Source organism: Coregonus clupeaformis, chromosome 33, assembly GCF_020615455.1.
Source record: "Coregonus clupeaformis isolate EN_2021a chromosome 33, ASM2061545v1, whole genome shotgun sequence".
In the NCBI taxonomy this organism is placed as follows: Eukaryota; Metazoa; Chordata; class Actinopteri; order Salmoniformes; family Salmonidae; genus Coregonus; species Coregonus clupeaformis.
The window spans coordinates 6,110,029-6,129,377 of record NC_059224.1 but is presented as its reverse complement, the minus strand read 5'-3'; the positions used below and the strand labels follow the sequence as shown (position 1 = coordinate 6,129,377).

Below are 19,349 nucleotides of genomic sequence, written 5' to 3'. Positions count from 1 at the left end.
GAACAGCAATAGGAGAGTTTGGAGGTAGTTCGGGGGCTGCTACAGCACTGGCGAGCAAGAGGCAACGGCTTGTGTGTGCTAGCGGGCCGGGGCTAGCAGATGGATCTTCGTGGTCGACGTCGTAACGGGAAGCCTGTTGAAACCACATCAGACGATTTCGTCGGCAGACCAGTCGTGTTGGATCGGCAGGGCTCCGTGTCAACACTAGGAGGTTCCGTCCGGTTGACAGAGAGGTAGATAGCCGGGAGATGGGCCTGGCTCGAGGCTAGCTCAAGGCTAACTGGTGCTTGCTAAGGGGCAATAGTAATTAGCCAACGACAACAGCCTTTCGGTTGCAGCTAGCTAGTTGCGATGATCCTGCGCTAGGGTCCAGTGATTCCGGCAGAAAATCCGATATCCTCTGGGTCGATAGCACGCTGTGCAGACTGGCCGACAAATTGTCCAGGCTAGAGCTAGTGCTGGCTGGTGGGTAGTGCAGGCCACGGACAATGGTGAAGACGCTAACGGTGGCTAATAGCAAGTAGCTAGCTAGCTGGCTACCACAGCCATTCGGTTGTAGCTAGACTAGTTTCATCTTAAGGTTCTTGATAAAAGTTATAAATAAATAATAAAGTCCTTTCCACGTTGGGTGAGGCGGGTTGCAGAAAAGTATATTTAGTTAAAGAATGAAAAGTACAATTGAGAAATATATACAAAATAGAAAAAAATGGCTATTTACACAAGGACACTATAGAAAACACGACCGCACTGCTACGCCATCTTGATCGTTGACCAGACTTGATCAAACTGTCACAATCCATCAGATCTATCCAATGAGAACTGTTCTGCATCATTCTGTCTAACCAACTATATTCTGGGTGATTTACTGGCATTCCTGTGTGGTCAACATACCTGCATGTTACCCTTCCCTCTGGAGGAGGAGGAGGAGAGAAAGGAGGAGAAGGTGGAGGAGTTGAAGGAGGAGGAGAAGAGAAAGGAGGAGGAAGAGGGGAGAAAGGAGGAGAGGCCTGGCTGAGTCAGTAGAGGCTCATTGAGCCCCAGTTATTGGTTGACTGGGGGATTCAGAGAAACATCCCACTGGTAGTACAGTCACATTCCACTGGGACAAGACTGGTTGAATCAACATTGTTTCCATGTCATTTCAACTCAAAAAGTCAATGTGATGAAGTTGAATCAACGTGGAAAACTGATTGGATTTGCAAAAAGTCATCAACATGAGGGAATTTCTTTCTTCTTTTGTTACCCAACTTTTAAACTAAATATAAATCTAATGATAGGGTGAGATTTTTGGTTGATTTCACATTGAATTCTCGTTAGTTGACAACTCAACCAAATCAAAACTACACTGTAAAACCGGATAAGTTCTGGTTACTCAAACATTTTGAGAAAACTGATTACCCAAAAAAAAATATGTTAAGACACTTAAATAGCTGAAGTGAGCAGTACTATTGTACCATCATATGAATAATACAAATTCAGTATTTTTGAGTAAGGTGTACTTAAATGTAAGGCCCAAATTAAGCCACGCCTCCAATAATTTCTCAGTGTGCCTTGCCTTTTCGATTGAATTGCAGAGTTACCACCCATGACTGTATTTGTTAGTGACAGAGACATGGTTGTTGAATTCATTCATTTTTCAGTCCTGTGGGTGGCCTTCACCAAGTGAGTTCCTATGCAAATATTAAATTTAATCATTACATATATCATAAGGCCTTACACAGCGGCCTGAAACTCAGTTTACAGGCCACATCAGGCCTGCAAGTAGGTTGCAAAATTCCACAAACTTTCCCCAAAAAATTCCAGTAATCTTCCAACCAGGATTTCTCGAAAACCAGGACATTTTTCCAGAAGTATGCAACCCTAACTCTAAATCACATTATGCTGGTTTACAAAGTGATGTGTAATTCCTATTGGAATCTAGCCAGCATTAGGCTATACAACAGATTACGTTTGTATTCACCCACAACCTGCATTCATAATGACTGCCAGGGTTAAGAACAGTGGGAGGAGACTACCTAAGCCATTTAAACTGGAACCACCATTTCAGTAACAGGTGCAAAAATTCAATGATTCGATTAGTTTAGAAAACATTTATCTTTGTGTAGCATGAAGTTTACTCAATCAATGTCTCAATGTACATGCAAAAACACAGATATTAAAAACAATTCAAAATAATCAACATGCAGTTAATTTGGTATCATATCTCAAAATACATTTAGATGATGTTAATTCTCATTTAGTTTTGAGTCAGTACCACAAACATTCGAAGTAATAATGACTTTTCATTGACTTTGAGTACAACTTACTAGAAGTATTTGAGTTAAAAATGCCTTGGGGTTTACAGTGTAGAGGTTGAACTGTCCAGGGGTATTCCTCTCATGATTAGAGCCATCAGGCAGAGACACACAGCACTGGAGGTCTGGTCAGTGTCTACTACGCCCACTCCCTTGAGTCTTCACCATTAGTCAAAAGGAAAGCAAAAGTGCAAGCACAATCGATCTTTCCATTTGTAGGCAGTTGGGCAATTATATTAATTAAGTTTTGATTAAAAAAGGCCAGGGCCTGGTTTCCCAAAATTATCTTACATTCATCGTTAGAACCTTCGGAGCAGCATTGTTAAATCTCTGAGCTGTTTCTCAAAAACATATTTATTAACGTTGCACTTGAAAACGCTCATAATCTTAGTCGTTAGATGCCTTTTTGCCCTTCCTTTATACACAGATCTCCGCTAAACATAGAATCACAATGTTTATCCGTCTCTCTGTGACCGCTGATAACTTCACGAAGTTGACTACAAATATACAGTTGCCAATGTCTTTGCAATTGTTACAAACCAGCGACGGATAAAATATGCTTCACATGAAAACTGAGATGACTGCATTACAAGATAATTAGCATACCTACAGTATAGGCTATAAGCATATATAAAAGCTTTAAGAATACCTGCTCTTTCCATGACATAGACTGACCAGGTGAAAGTTATGATCCCTTATTGATGTCACCTTCAATCAGTGTAGATGAAGGGGAGGAGACAGGTTAAATAAGTATTTTGAAGCCTTGAGACATGGACTGTGAATGTGTGCCATTCAGAGGGTGAATGGGCAAGACCCTCCCTTCCTTCCACCCTGGGCCGGATCCAAAGGACACCATATGGCCGTGGCTCGCCTGCCTGGCGAAAGGGGTTCCTATTTATGTGTTAAATAACCTGTGAAACATGTTTTATGAATGCTAATGATTTTACCTTTGAGCTGGAGAATGAGAGAGTCAAAGGAGAGGAATACCCAAACACGAGGACTGCTCTGCTCATCAGGGCACCAATGGTAGCTGCAGTATGGATCCTCTGGGATTGGAAGAGCTGTCTAACACTACTGTCACAACAGGAAATTACTACTGAGTCTAACTACACAGCTAGCACATGTGGACGTTTTGAGAACCACATGTTTCTTAGTGCTTGATGAGAGCGTGGTTGTCCTATGGTTATTTTACAAAAAACCTTCCCACAAAGTTCTGGGAATGGCGCAGGACACCAAGCTAGCACATAACGTTCTAAGAACCATCTTTCTTAGATAGGAGTTTCATTACTTCAGCATAACGTTTTCAACAGGTTTCCTCATGGTTCCATTTAAAGTTCTCAGAACATTAAGAACACTTCCATAAAAACCACAAGAAAACATTAGTAATGTTATTTAAAAACATATACATTCCGTTCTCAGGTGTGTTGGCCGCGCCCACTAATTGGCCACACCTGATCTTAATGAGTGCTTGTTTCCTTTGAAATGGGGTCTGTTTGAATAGACTAAATTTAACAGCTTTGAACTACATGGCATTCTAGCTCCACCCTGGTGGCGCAGTGGACTCATTCCATGGATAGAGAACAGAAGATCATTGGTTCAAATCTCACTGATGCTGTGCCACAATAAAAAAAAATGTGCTTGCATGATTAAGCAGATGAATTTCCATGTGGTCCTATCTGTGCTTGGAGTTCAAACCAGTTAACCTAAGCTAGTGGTGTTATTAAAAGTCTTATTGAAACATGTTCTCAGAACATTATTTAATTACCTTCAAATAACCTATAATTTCCATCCTCAGAAAGTTAATAAAACCTCCCAGGAAAACTTTCAGGGAACCATAGTAAAACGTTCTCAGAACCTCCCTGCAACTTGAAACTGTATGTTCTCAGAACAGGTGACATTTTCCCATTCTCAGAACGTTTAAAAAAATGTATGGCTTCGATCCCAGAACCAATGGGAAACCAAAAACATACGTTCCCACAACTTCTAAGGATCCAAATGTGATAGCTGGGTATACAGACACAACTCCGATATAACAATTAATTTCTCAAAGTTGCCGATATGCCACGTGAGTCCGCTTACACTGAGTGTACAAAACATTAAGACCACCTGCTCTTTCCATGACATGGACTGACCAGGTGAAAGCTATGAGCCCTTATTGATGTCACTTGTTAAATCCACTTCAAATCAGTGTAGATGAAGGTGAGGAGACAGGTTAAAGAATGATTTTTAAGCCTTGAAACAGTTGAGACATGGATTGTGTATGTGTGCCATTCAGAGGGTGAACGGGGAAGACAAAAGATTGAAGTGCCTTTGAACGGGGTATGGAAGTAGGTACCAGCTTAGGTACTGGTTTCTGTCAAGAACTGCAACACTGCTGGGTTTTTTCACGCTCAACAGTTTTCCGTGTGTATCAAGAATGGTCCACCACCCAAAGGATATCCAGCCAACTTGACGCAACTGTGGGAAGCATTGGAGTCAACATGGGCTAGCATTCCTGTGGAACGCTTTCGACACCTTGTAGAGTCCATGCCCCAACAAACTGAGGCTGTTCTGAGGGCAAAAGGAGGGGGTACAACTCAATATTAGGAAGTTATTCCTAATGTTTGGTATACTCAGTGTATAACAACCTAAACATTACGAAACTTATATTAGATCAAATAAGCCTCACTAAGCAAATTAGCAATAAAAAGAATGTGTTGACCCAATCCAACACTCTCTCATAGACCTCCATATAAAAAAATCCCCTCTGGGTCTGCTTATCGCTGTATTCTTGCGTGGACAGTTTCTGACAGGAGTCGAGCCTCTCGTGTCGGCTCTTCCTCTCGGACTATACAATTACTGAGAATCCCAAACCACCCCCTCGCCCCGACTAACTCACTCGGAGGGACCTTCGTTGTCACATGTTGCTGACGAAACTCTGAAGGTGAATTCCAGAGAGTGGCGAGGGAATCAATAAACCCATCAACTTCGGGACACACTGCTGACTTGAATGATGCAATTAATGTTCCACTTTTAAATACAAAAACAAGCATGATATTATAATGAAGAAATCCCTCGTTGTTTTGCAAGATATCAAATAAAATCAAATGTATTGGTCACATACACATGGTTAGCAGATGTTATTGCGAGTGTAGCGAAATATTTGTACTTCTAGTTCCGACAGTGCAGCAATATCTAGCAAATAACATCTAACAGTTTCACAACAGAAACCCAATACACACAAATCTAAGTAAAGGGATGGAATAAGAATATATAAATATATGGATGAGCAATGTCATTATCAGAGTGGCATAGGCTAAGATGCAATAGATAGTATAGAATACAGTATATACATATGAGATGGGTAATACAAGACATGTAAACATTATTAAAGTGGCATTATTAAAGTGACCAGCGTTCCATTTATTAAAGTGGCCAGTGATTTTCAAGTCTGTATGTAGGCAGCAGCCTCTCTGTGCTAGTAATGGCTGTTTAACAGTCTGATTGCCTTGAGATAGAAGCTGTTTTCCAGTCTCTCGGTCCCAGCTTTGACGCACCTGTACTGACCTCACCTTCTGGATGATAACGGGGTGAACAGGCAGTGGCTCAGGTGGTAGTTGTCCCTGATTATCTATTGGCCTTCCTGTGACACCGGGTGCTGTAGGTGTCCTGAAGGGCAGGTAGTTTGCCCCCGGTGATGCGTTCTGCAGACCGTACCACCCTCTGGAGAGCCCTGCGGTTGTGGGCGGTGCAGTTTCCGTACCAGGCGGTGATACAGCCCAAAAGAATGCTCTCAATTGTGCATCTGTAAAAGTTTGTGAGGGTTTTAGGTGACAGGCCAAATTTCTTCAGCCTCCTGAGGTTGAAGAGACGCTGTTGCGCCTTATTCACCACACTGTCTGTGTGGGTGGACCATTTCAGATTGTCAGTGATATGTACGCCGAGAAACTTAAAACGTTCCACCTTCTCCACTGCTGTCCCGTCGATGTTGATAGGGGGGTACTCCCTCTGCTGTTTCCTGAAGTCCACGATCATCTCCTTTGTTTTATTGACATTGAGTGAGGTTATTTTCCTGACACCACACTCAGAGCCCTCACCTCCTCCCTGTAGGCTGTCTCATTGTTGTTGGTAATCAAGCCTACCACTGTTGTGTCGTCTGCAAACTTGATGATTGAGTTGGAGGCGTGCACGGCTACGCAGTCATGGGCGAACAGGGAGTACAGGAGAGGCCTGAGCACACACCCTTGTGGGGCCCCAGTGTTGAGGATCAGCGAAGTGGAGATGTTGTTTCCTATCTTCACCACCTGGGGGCGGCCCGTCAGGAAGTCCAGGACCCAATTGCACAGGGCGGGGTTGAGACCCAGGGCCTCAAGCTTGATGATGAGCTTGAAGGGTACTATGGCGTTGAATGCTGAGCTATAGTCAATGAACAGCATTATTTTACAGGTATTCCTCTTGTCCAGAAGGGATAGGGCAGTGTGATGGCGATTGCATAGTCTGTGGACCTATTGGGGCAGTATGCAAATTGAAGTAGGTTTAGGGTGACAGGTAAGGTGGAGGTGATATGATCCTTGACTAGTCTCTTAAAGCACTCCATGATGACAGAAGTGAGTGCTACGGGGCGATAGTCATTTAGTTACCTTTGCATTCTTGGGTACAGGAACAATGGTGGCCATCTTGAAGCATGTGAGGACAGCAGACTGGGATAGGGAGAGATTGACCAGCCAGCTGGTCTGCGCCTGCTCTGAGGACGCTGCTAGGAATGCCGTCTGGGCCGGCAGCCTTGCAAGGGTTAACACGTTTAAATGTCTTACTCACGTCAGCCACAGAGAAGGAAAGCCCACAGTCCTTGGCAGTGGGCCGCGTCGGTGGCTCTGTGTTATCCTCAAAGCGGGCAAAGAACTTGTTTAGCTTGTCTGGCAGCAAGACGTCGGTGTCCGCGACGTGGACCAAACTATATAAACCACAGTAACAGTTAAACATTTAATTTGGGAGTTATTTCATCCGTTACATGGGTCAAATCTCGAAATCAGACAAACAAATTCACGTGACATACAATTAAGCACGCCTCTCCATTGTTTTGTATTATTGTGCAAACTCCAAACATATCACAGTGGCCAAAGTGTCTATCGGAGGGTCTAATTAGCCCTACATCCTCACTACCTCGGCTTTGGGACACTTGTGCATATGGCGGAGGCGCGCAGGAGGTGAAGGGAAAGGGAGAGATTTGGGATTCAGCCTCTGGCTGCAGTCCAAACATGTTATTTTTACCCCCTCAGCCCTTGCGTTAGCCACTTTCCCTCAGGGGGAATCCCAGTCGAAACCAGATGCAGTTTGATTGCCATCTTAAGTGGAGGTCCAATTCACTAACGTTGCCCCCTCGGCCCTCGATTTAGCTTGAGGGAGTGCGAGAACAACTTTGGTCACTTGCGGGGTTGATATGACCCACAATTCAATGCAAACTGTAGTGAAATTGGTTTAGTCTCGTAGTGAGGAGCCTATAAAACGTGGCTAGATTCATAAACATATTTTTTGGAAATTCTAAAATGTATTGGAATAAATGACCAAACTATAAAACTAGCTAGCCAGCTATGGGTAACTGTAGCTAGTTACCTGACAGGAGTGCTAGCTAGATACGTTAGCTTACTAGGTACATTCATAGCTTTAGGTTGGTTGTTTTTAAGCTCAACTTCAAGATTTCCACCAAGGAAGTTGCCTCTGCGATCATCACTCTCCCTCGCTTGGGCAAGGGACATTTAAGGTACACTCGGATGTGACTATGTAAAACGTCATTCAAGGGCTGAGGGTTTAGGGCCGAGGGCTGTCTACTTTGAGTTTGAAACGCAGCCTCTGTGTAGAAAATCCCCACTTCCTATTTCCTGCAGGGGTTGACTTCCTTCCCCAACACCTTAAAGAGAATCACCTGTTTTTCATCAGTGAAGCAGTCTGACTAACCTTACAGTATTTGTACAAGAGTTTGAGTGTATATAATTTCTCTTTGGATGTGTTATATTGAAAGTAGGTTGTGTTTCTTTACATTTTACTTTTCATTTGAGAACATTAGGATTGTTGGATTATTTGATATATTGTTTGCCATGTGCTCTCTACCTTATCTAATACCTAAGCATGTTGTATAGATATTGATGCCTTCCTTGTTGTGTTACAAAGTGGGATTAAAATTGATTTAATTGTCACTTTTTGTCAATGATCTACACACAATCTGTAATGTCAAAGTGGAAGAAATTATAATATCGTTTTTGTTGTTGTTGTTAGAAGCACCTTTGGTAGCGATTACAGCTGTGAGTCTTTTTGGGTAAGTCTCTAAGAGCTTTGCACACCTGGATTGTACAATATTTGCACATGTATTCTTTTTTAAATTCTTCAAAGTTCTGTCAAGTTGGTTGTTGATGATTGCTAGACAGCCATTTTTAAGTCTTGCCATAGATTTTCAAGCTGATTTAAGTCATAACTGTAACCAAGCCACTCAGGAACATTCAATGTTGTCTTGGTAAGCAACTCCAGTGTATATTTGGCCTTGTGTTTTAGGTTATGTCTTGCTGAAAGGTGAATATAAATCTCCCAGTGTCCCAATGAGTCGTAATACCCATAAAACCTAGCGGTCAAACAAGGAAATGGTTCCAATAGTTTTTCCACCATTCATTTTTCACATAGGGGATTTTAGAAACACTTAAAGTAAGGGCTGTGTTTCGTGTAGGCTTACCCTGGCGTGCCGTTGTCACGCCCTGGCTCTGGGGACTCTTATATGTTGAGCCAGGGTGTTAGTTTCTATGTTTTGTGTTCTATGTTCATGTTCTAGTTCATGTGTTTCTATGTTGGCCGGGGTGGTTCCCAATCAGAGGCAGCTGTGGCTTGTTGTCTCTGATTGGGAACCATACTTAGGCAGCCTGTTTGGCACTTGTCATTTGTGGGATCTTGTTCCGGAGAGGTTTGTGTTTTGTTAACCTTAGGACTTCACATATCGTTTTGTTGTTTTGTTCGTGTTGAAAAGTACTCATTAAAAGATGTACGCATATCACGCTGCGCCTTGGTCCGTTGCTTACGACGATCGTGACAGCCGTTTTGATAACCATGTAAATCTCTCTAGGACAGGGTGACTTATCAATATATTTGCCTGTATTTACCCCCCCAAAAACAAATTAAATGCTAATTAGCTGCTAATGTGGCTATCATAAAGAACTAAAAATGCCATGATGATCTGAACGAGACTGCCGAATCGATGCAAAGGTAAGAATCTCTGGATTAACTATCTAATGTAAGCTAAATTTAGTAATGACTAAATTGGCAATATTTCTTTGAATAAAATTCTGTGAACTGTCTTGTGCAAGTTTTAAATTGACACTACCTGTTAGCAAAGGTGTTAGCTAGAGATGACGAGCAGGAGCTTGCAGGGATTTGTAGTTTTTCATGATTTCTACTTTTATGCTAATTAGCATGTTCGAATCTGAGAGTAAATAGAGCCGAATATATTGATAAAAGTCACCTTGTCCGAGAGAGAGTTACATGGTTATCAAAATGTCACGAAACAGAGGCCTTAGCTGAAGTGTTTCTAAAATTCGCTATCGGTAAAAATTAATGGTGGAACAATTATTGGAACCATTTCCCTGTTTGACAGCTAGGTTTAATGGGTATTATGACACCTCCACTGTGGGGCTCTATTCTGTTTATTTTTATCCCAAAATAACTCCCTAGTCCTTGCCAATGACAAGCATACCCAAAACATGATTCAGCCACCACCATGCTTGAAAATATGAAGAGTGGTACTCTGTTGTGTTTGATTTGCCCCAAACATAACACTTTATATTCAGGACATAAAATGCATTTCTTTGCCCAATTTTTTTGCAGTATTACTTTAGTGTCTTATTGCAAACTTGTGACAATGTGTCCAATTTATAGCGCTCACACACAAAAATAAAAGTGCAGGTAAGTAACATCGCGTTAAGCCCGTTTTTGTGCAAGAGAGATTTTCTTTGAGCTGCCTGAGCAGGCTGGAGAGTCAAAGGATATGAACGCCAAAACATGAGGACTGCTCTGCTGCTCATCAGGGCAGCAAAGATACATTATTCATCCTCTGGGACAAGCAGAGATGTGTAACACTACTGTCATGGCAGGAAATGACTATGGAGTTAGTCTAACTAGACCATTACTGCACATTCATTTGAAAGGAATATGAACTCATCATGTTCATCACCTCTTCACTGTTCAGTCATTTGGCAAGGTACACCAGCAAACACTTGTGCGTTCTGACTCATTTTCACTCCGAAGGGGGGCTTCTGGGGAAATTATGTAAATAAGAAGAACACGAAGGTCCAAGTTACATTCCCCAGAAGCCCCCCTTCCTCCCTCAACCTCTTTGAAAGCAGCAACCTGTTCCAAGTTTCTATGGAGACCACACCAATTCAACCCAAAATAATGTGGCAATCTTCTGTTTCTCAAGCGGTTGAACAGACAAATGCTCCAACTGAACACTGTATTTGTTTTAAAATACCACTGTGAACATTCATCGATGGAACGTTTTAATAATATAAGTAATTCTCGGCACTGTTGACACATTGTTTGCTAGCATTGTAGTCACAGCCTAATGGATACCTACTGCCATGTCATCTGGAATGACTTAATGCAGTCAAGTTCAGGTGATGTGCCATGATGAACTAACTGTTCTTTCCAATGCCATGTCAATATATCGGTGCACTTTTTTATAACTGACAAATATTTCAAATGTTTTGGGAGAATTCAAGTGTTCACTTTTGAATACGTAAATCCATTCTAATGAAAGTTCTCGTCAAGATGATGATTTTGCTTGAAATGACGCCAGAAAGAATTTCCTGATTGTGCATGAGATTAGATAATTTGTTAATTATTACATGGTAATAACCGCAATAGGTCTTATATATCTCTACCGGATCTTTCCACTATGGAGTTTTCAGCCACTGTGTGCCACACATGTTAGCACATATACAGTATTTACATTGTATAGAAGTGTTTGTGTGATTGGACAGCAACATTAATAACACCAAACCAAGGGCCTCATTTATAGCCGTTGGGTAAATTTAAACACTAAATATCTGCCATTTCTGAAAGACTGCACACGCCAAAAATATATTGAGATTAATAAATCAGACAGTCCTGAAAGTGTTTGTGCGTGAACGAGCGCCTGAAAAATCCCGTCATTCACTTTTTATGGTGACAACAACGCCCTTATTTTACTTTGGAAGTATTGGAATTAGGCAAAGGCAGTTTCTGAAAAAAAAAAACTATTGCAAATTGTTGTAGACCTGTAAACAGATCATTTGAATTCAATGTTTTGTGTTAACTTTTTCCCGAACCTAAATATGCTGGAAACATTGTCTAGTAGCCTATGTCTACTAAATTAATGTTTTACTACAGTTCATCTGTTATTCTACTGTACATTCTAAACAGCGCTCCCTTTCGGATGCATCGAGAAAAATAAGCTACTTGAAATAGTAGCTATATATATTATACCTAACTAAATGAGAGATGTGCATTGTAACTTGTTTTAGGCTAAAGCTTCTTCGGGAATATGAACCCATCTTGGCCAGAAAAGGTAGCGAGGAATTTATTCTGCAATGGTTATGAAAATATGTATTATGTTTATAAATGTAATATTGTCTACTTGAGACACTTTAAATTATTGTAGGCTATTCAGATATAGGATATTCAGCCTAAAAAAAATGTCACTGGAAATGGTGAACCATCTGTTTTACGTTAAACTGCACTACAGATCACATAGAGCTAAATACTTAACAGCTGATCTATTTACTACTGTAAAGTGGGTCCAATTAAATGAGAGATGGGACATTGTAGGCCAATAGGCTACTTAGCGTATCAGTCAGAAATGTGAGCAATTTATTCTGCAATGATCATGGAAATTAAATAGGAAAAACATGCCTATTTGCATAACTGTTTTAGAATTCAAAGATGAAAAAAATAATCTTCTCACTAACAGCAAATGATTAAATCTTATCTTTACCTTCTTTTTTTATGAATAAGCATGTCATCATATCCCCCGTCCCCACAAAATACTAGGCTACTTGCCTCCTCGCAATGCAATACTTTAACCGCTAGAAACTGTGCGTAGGCATGGTCGAAAATTTGCGGGAAGCTAAGCACATAGACATGTCAAGTTCTGTTTTTATAAAGGCCAACATTTGCGTGAACTGGCGCATGTTTTGGGGTCTATTTAGTACATACGCAACGTTTATAAATGAGGCCCCAGTGGACCGTCTCCTCCAAACCTCCAACACACCCCCTGTGTCTTACGCAGTGCTATACTGCTACAAACTTTCATTAAGTCATTCATCTCGGTTGACAGGCTGATCTGCAGATTGTGATGCAGCTTGCCACCCTGCATGCTCCAGCCTGACCTGATGAGAGAGAGAGAGACACATAGAGAGAGATCGCTGGGCCAGCCTGTCACAGCAACAGCGCTCGGCTGTTCTTGGCACAACTGTGGCCCCCAGGCAACTGCAAAAATGTACACACGACACATTGCATATCTCCCTCAGATAAACACGATGATCCACATGATGGATGGCGAAGACTAACCTGGTGTTAGTGTGTTCTCTTTACCAGGGGAGTGGGGAATCGACCCAGCACGCTTTGTCCCTGACTTAGATGACCCCCTGGAGAACCAACTGTGGCCAACGACTGCTGCTCTCCTCTGCAGCCTACGGACAGGATGATACCGGAGTAGGAAGTGAATGAGGCACACTGGCCATTCATTCCTTTTCTTTGCTAATTGATTTAGCCATCTAGCCATTTCAGCCTGCAACCATGTGGCTAATCGATATCTCACACGTACAAAAATAAAAGTTCAGATAAGCAACAGAGGGTTAAACCTGTTTTTGTGCGAGAAAGATCTCTGTTTTGGGGGAACGGTCTGAATGAGGATGAGGGGATACTACTGGAAATGTAACAGAGAACAGAGGGTAATACTCACACACAAAAAAATGTGTATCAATGTTTTTCACTCTTCTTTCTGTATTGCAGAACTATGACCTAGAAGCTAAAAAGCTAAGCTGTCACAGAAATGATGGAAAGTAATCTCCCTGTAGTGACCCTTCACCAAGATCTATGTAAACATGCAGGCCAAGGTCATAACATAAACACCTTAAGGACGATGACGGGCTTTATAATGAGAGAACCTAATGTTTCCCAAATCTAATAGTATTTCTGTGCGAACATGATAAACAAATTATATCAGGGGTTTGCTGGCTGTACTGTACTGAAAAAGCCCAGAGGCTCAGGTGATTCAAAGGCCAGTGTTCCCACTGGTTCAATAAGATTTGGGAGACTGATTGCTATAGTGCAATACAGTCCTGTAGCCTAGCCATGGCTGGTTTCTGTGGAAACTGTTTATTTTCTGATGTTGGAAAGAGAGTCCGAATTTCCAACCGAATTTACATTGAACACGACAGAAAGTGTCATACTGTACACAGTGTGTTTCAACGGTATATTTCATGTTTAGTTTACCCTGTAGAAAATGAATCTGGCATGTTTGGTGAAAAGCGAGCTGAGACAAGCTCCACAGCCAATCTAAAATACTGTATCCTGAGATTTAATCAAACAAATATGGGAGAATGTTTAACTCTGGATAAATGTATTCTAAACATGTTAACCTCTCTAATGGACTTGCCCGCACTTGTATGGATCTAAAACACTGCAGTTTACTTCCTACTGTAAATGTGGCTCTTATTAAATATCTCCAAGGAAAGATAAGTGGGTCGTGGTTTCAATTACAAATATACTGAAAAAAAATATCAACGCAACATTGTAAGGTGTTGGTCCCATGTTGTTCTTCATTTGTTCTTAAATGACTTGCCTAGTTAAATAAAGTTTAAATAAAAAATAAGAAAAACAATAATGTTTCATGAGCTGAAGAAATAAAATGCACAAAAGGCTTAATTCTCTCAAATGTTGTGCACAAATTTGTTTACATACCTGTTAGTGAGCATTTCTCCATTGCCAAGATAATTCATCCACCGGACAGGTGTGGCATATCAAGAAACTGATGAAAGAGTGATCATTACACAGGTGCACCTTGTGCTGGGGGACAATAAAAGCCACTCTAAAATGTGCAGTTTTGTCACACAACACAATGCCACAGATGTCTCAAGTTTTGAGGGAGTGTACAATTGGCATGCTGACTGCAGGAATTTCCACCAGAGCTGTTGCCAGAGAATTTAATGTTCATTTCTCTACCATAAGCCACCTCCAATGTCATTTTAGAGAATTGGGCAGTACGTCCAACCGGCCTCACAACCGCAGACCACGTGTAACCACGCCTGCCCAGGACCTCCACATCTTCACCTGTGGGATTGTCTGAGACCAGCCACCCGGACAGCTGATGAAACTGTGGGTTTGCACAACCGAAGAATTGTGAAACAGTCTCATTGAAGCTCTTCTGCGTGCTCATCGTCCTCTCCAGGGTCTTGACCTGATTGCAGTTCGGCATCGTAACCAACTTCGGTGGGCAAATGCTCACCTTCGATGGCCACTGGCACGCTAGAGAAGTGTGCTCTTCACGGATGAATCTGTACTGGGCAGATCGCAGACAGTGCTTATGGCGTCGTGTGGGCGAGCGGTTTGCTGATGTCAATGTTGTGAACAGAGTTACCCATGGTGGAGGTGGGGTTATGGTATGGGCAGGCATAAGCTACAGACAATGAACAAAACTGCATTTTATCAATGGCAATTTGAATGCACAGAGATACCGTGACGAGATCCTGAGGCCCATTGTCGTGCCAGTCATCCGCCGCCATCACCTCATGTTTCAGCATGATAATGCACAGCCTCATGTCGCAAGGATCTGTACGCAATTCCTGGAAGCTGAAAATGTCCCAGTTCTTCCATGGCCTGCATACTCACCAGACATGTCACCCATTGAGCATGTTTGGGATGCTCTGGATCGACGTGTATGACAGCGTGATCCAGTTCCCGCCAATATCCAGCAACTTCGCACAGCCATTGAAGAGGAGTGGGACAACATTCCACAGGTCACAATCAACAGCCTGATCAACTCTATGCGAAGGAGATGTGTCACGCTGCATGAGGCAAATGGTGGTCACACCGGATACTGACTGGTTTTCTGATCCACGCCCCTACCTTTTTTTTTAAGGTATCTGTGACCAACAGATGCATGTCTGTATTCCCAGTCATGTGAAATCCATAGATTAGGGCCTAATGAATTTATTTCAATTGATTGATTTTCTTATATGAACTGTAACTCAGTAAAATCTTTTAAATTATTTTATGTTGCGTTTATGTTTTTGTTCAGTGAGCCAGACAGAAATAGGCCTACATAGGGAAAAAACTGGTCTGTGTTGGACGGCAGAATGACAACATTGTAATCATCTGTGTTCGGCTCATATAAGAGCGGCCATCCCCCCAGAACGCTCTTCAGTAGAGCAGAGATGGTCATGGTGATGATACATGGGGAATGAACACAGAGGAGGTGTACAGAGCTCTGGAGATAAGGTGAGTTAACATTAAGGCCATTTGGCATCTTCATGGAATGAAAAAGATAAAAGGTGAAAGTTATTTCACTATGATTAACGGCAATGTTTTATTTTCGGAAAGTTTATTAGATTAGGTGCCTGCAAAATGTTGGCCAAATGAAAAAAAAAGTTATTCTAAGAATGTGAGGAGGATAAGGAGGATAAGGATAATGTGAGGAGAATAGGATAATTCAGAGTGGCTGAATTGTAACAGATCCAAGTTAAAAATAGCAAAACGTTGGATACAACCTGTTGGATCCTCAACATATAATGTATGGGCCATGTTTGTGGTCAGGAAAAGGAATACTGTATGAACATTGAGCACAGACAGAGGATGCACACAGAAGCTAAACAGAGGTCTGAGCTTATTTGAACAGTTTTGAAATGTGCTATTGCTTCAGTTATGTATTGGACCAACTTACAAGTCATGGCATTACAATTATTTTATTGTCAGAATGAATCAAAGTCTACTAAATGTTAGCAGACTTGAGAGGTTCCTGAGCATCAGTGAAACATTACGCTGGTATCTGTTTCTCATTATTCAAGTCCAGTATTGAACTTTTCCACTGTTAAAAGTAATAGGTATGACCGGAGAGTGCAGGAAACACTCCTTATGTGGCTTCCAGAGGCTGGAGGGAGGAGCTATAGGAGGACTGGCTCATTGTAATGGCTGGAATGGAATCAATGGAACGGTATCAAACATATGGAAGCCACGTTTGACTCTGTTTCATATATTCCATTCCAGCCATTACAATGAGCCCCTCCTCCTATAGCTCCTCCCACCAGTCTCCACTGGTGGATTCTCATGTGTTGCCTCTTTTTCCTAAGGATGTCGCAGTTCAATGATTGTTCCAACATGCTTGACCTTGTGAAAAAACATGGGAAAAAGACGTAGATAAAACATTATTTATGTCCAGTTTCCCAATGTTCCTGAACACAACCAAGGGGCTCCTCCCCACTGAGGGCCCAGACTCAAAGCTGGACTGGACCGAATTGGACCCCTCTAACTGTACCAACTACACAGCAGCCTGGGACTGGCTTTCCTCTTACCAGCCAGTCTACATGGTTCTGCTCAGTGTGGTGGGCATGGTGGCCAACGGCCTGGTCCTCTGTGTCTTCTGTCTGCAGAGGAAGCCATGCACCGTGGCTGATGTCTACCTGGGCAACCTGGCAGCTGCAGACCTGGTCATGGTGTCCTGTCTACCCTTCTGGGCTACTACCATCGCTAACGGCTACCACTGGAAGTTCGGCGAGCCCATATGCAAGCTGGTCAACGTGGCCATCTCCATGAACTACTACTGTAGTGTTTTCTTCCTGGTGCTGGTTAGCGTCGATCGCTACCTGGCTCTGGTCCGGCCCATGTGCCAAAGCCGGCTGCGGAGGGCGGCCTGGGCCAAGCGCATCTGCCTGGGGATATGGATCGTGGGGTTCCTGCTGAGTCTGCCCATCCTGGTCTTCCGCAGTGTGAAATACGTGGCCACGGCTGGGGTGATGGCCTGTATCCTGGCCTACCCCCATCCGGAATGGGAGATCCGGCGCAACATCACCAATAACGTGGTTGGGTTCCTACTTCCGGCGATAGTGGTGGCGTACTGCAGTCGCCACATCGTGATCACTCTGAAAGATGGTCAGATCAGAAAATCTCCCGGGGTGAGGTCAGAGAGGAAGGCCACACAACTGGTCCTGACTGTCCTCGCGGTCTTCCTCATCTGCTGGACGCCCTACCAGGTGGTGCGCTTCCTGGACACACTGGATTACTTCCAGGTCACGCCAGGGTGCCTCTGGGGTCACATTCTGGACATTAGCGTACAGCTGTCCACCTACCTGGCGTATGCCCACAGCACCATCAACCCCTTCCTGTACGTCATTGTGGGGAGACACTTCCGGAAGAAGGCGAAGGAAGTGTTCGGGACAATGTTAAAACGCAGGTTTGAAGGAGAAATATTTCCTGACGTTAAATTTCACCTCCAGTGGAAGACTAGACACTCAAAGGATACAATGTGCACAACTTGTGAAACAAATTGTGACGTGACGAGAGTCTGTCTGTCTGGACTTCCGTCTGTCCTGTGAAAGAACTGATCCAGACAAACATTTCACCTTCAGCTGCTTTTACTTATTGTAAATATGTTCTGTCTTGAAACTGAATGGATCTCCGTCAGTTGTTGCTGAGAAATCAAATGAGGTGAAAAAGTGATCAGGGATATCCAGATGACTTGTAATTACCGGCAGAAATCTGTTCCCAATCATCAAGAGGTTTATTACTGCAAATAGTCAATTTGGCTGTCTACAATATTTGTTCGCTTTATCTAACTCCTGTTGTAATTCATTTGTTGATTTATGGAGAAATATTATGAATAGCTACAGACTCCATTTGGGTGCACGATCCTAAAGATTTATGTTGTAATAAAGGCGCTAAATAATGACTGTCTGGTGTAGAAGATTAATCTAAATGTGATCTATGAAGTATTGTATTGTCATAGAGCTCATTTTAACTTTGATAGAGTGTGCCATTATGATACATTATTCTCCTACAGAAGTACTATGAATGGGACTTGCTGACTAATTGAAATGTAAAAGGTCATACTGTCCTGTAAAATGCTCATGTTACTTTTTCTTCTTGGACACTAAATTAAAAGAGGTTCTGGTTTAAACTTCCGTATTTCTTATCAATTCAGTGCTGCAAATATTTCTGTATTGCATAAAAATAAATTTTGTATGTATCAAAATGCTGTCCACTATAATGTGATGATATAAAGAAATCCATGCCGTGTTTGAGTAAACAGAGCTCCATTTCTCAGTAGTCTGTGTGCTCTGTTGACAAAGACTAGTACTTATTATGGCACTTATTATGGCACCTACTAACGCTGATATATTGAGCACTTTGCTTACACCAACAATCATCTGGTCTCAGACCACACTGTGCTGCAATACTTCAGGCTAAAGTATTCCCGGTAACACTTTATTTAGATAATCCATCTGTAGAGGCTCTACAGACTATCAGTAACATTTCAACTAATTATCTACTAACCCTAACCCTTACCCCAACCCTTATTCTAAACCTAACCATAACCTTAACCCTTACCCCAACCCTTATTCTAAACCTAACCCTAACCATAACCTTAACCCTTACCCCAACCCTTATTCTAAACCTAACCCTAACCATAACCTTAACCCTTACCCCAACCCTTATTCTAAACCTAACCCTAACCATAACCTTAACCCTTACCCCAACCCTTATTCTAAACCTAACCCTAACCATAACCTTGGCAAGCAGTTGCTTATCAACAGATAGTGTGTTGATAGTATGACCATCTGTAGATCATCTACAGATGGACTATCCAGACTATCCAAATAAAGTGTAACTGTATTCCCCTCACTAGCTAATGCAATCCATGAAGCATGCTGCAAATTCAATGAACCTTCAGAAACATCTCACTGTCCTCAGAGTTGGCTGGAAGCTGTTTAAAGGATGTCACGGAGTAATTACCAGAAAGGTCTTTCTCCTTCGTCTTCCTGCAGGCAGGTTTGCTACTGCATGCCC

The 19,349-nt window shown here is 42.3% G+C and overlaps 1 protein-coding gene across 1 annotated transcript; it reads left to right on the top strand.

Annotated features, from left to right (window-relative positions):
* Positions 1-16,569: 16,569 nt before the first annotated feature.
* On the top strand, positions 16,570-18,453 carry LOC121549278 (B2 bradykinin receptor-like). The gene has a single exon (XM_041861138.1). The coding sequence runs from the start codon at positions 16,718-16,720 to the stop codon at positions 17,876-17,878; it is 1,161 nt and encodes a 386-aa protein (XP_041717072.1). The 5' UTR covers positions 16,570-16,717; the 3' UTR covers positions 17,879-18,453.
* The last annotated feature ends 896 nt before the right edge of the window (positions 18,454-19,349 follow it).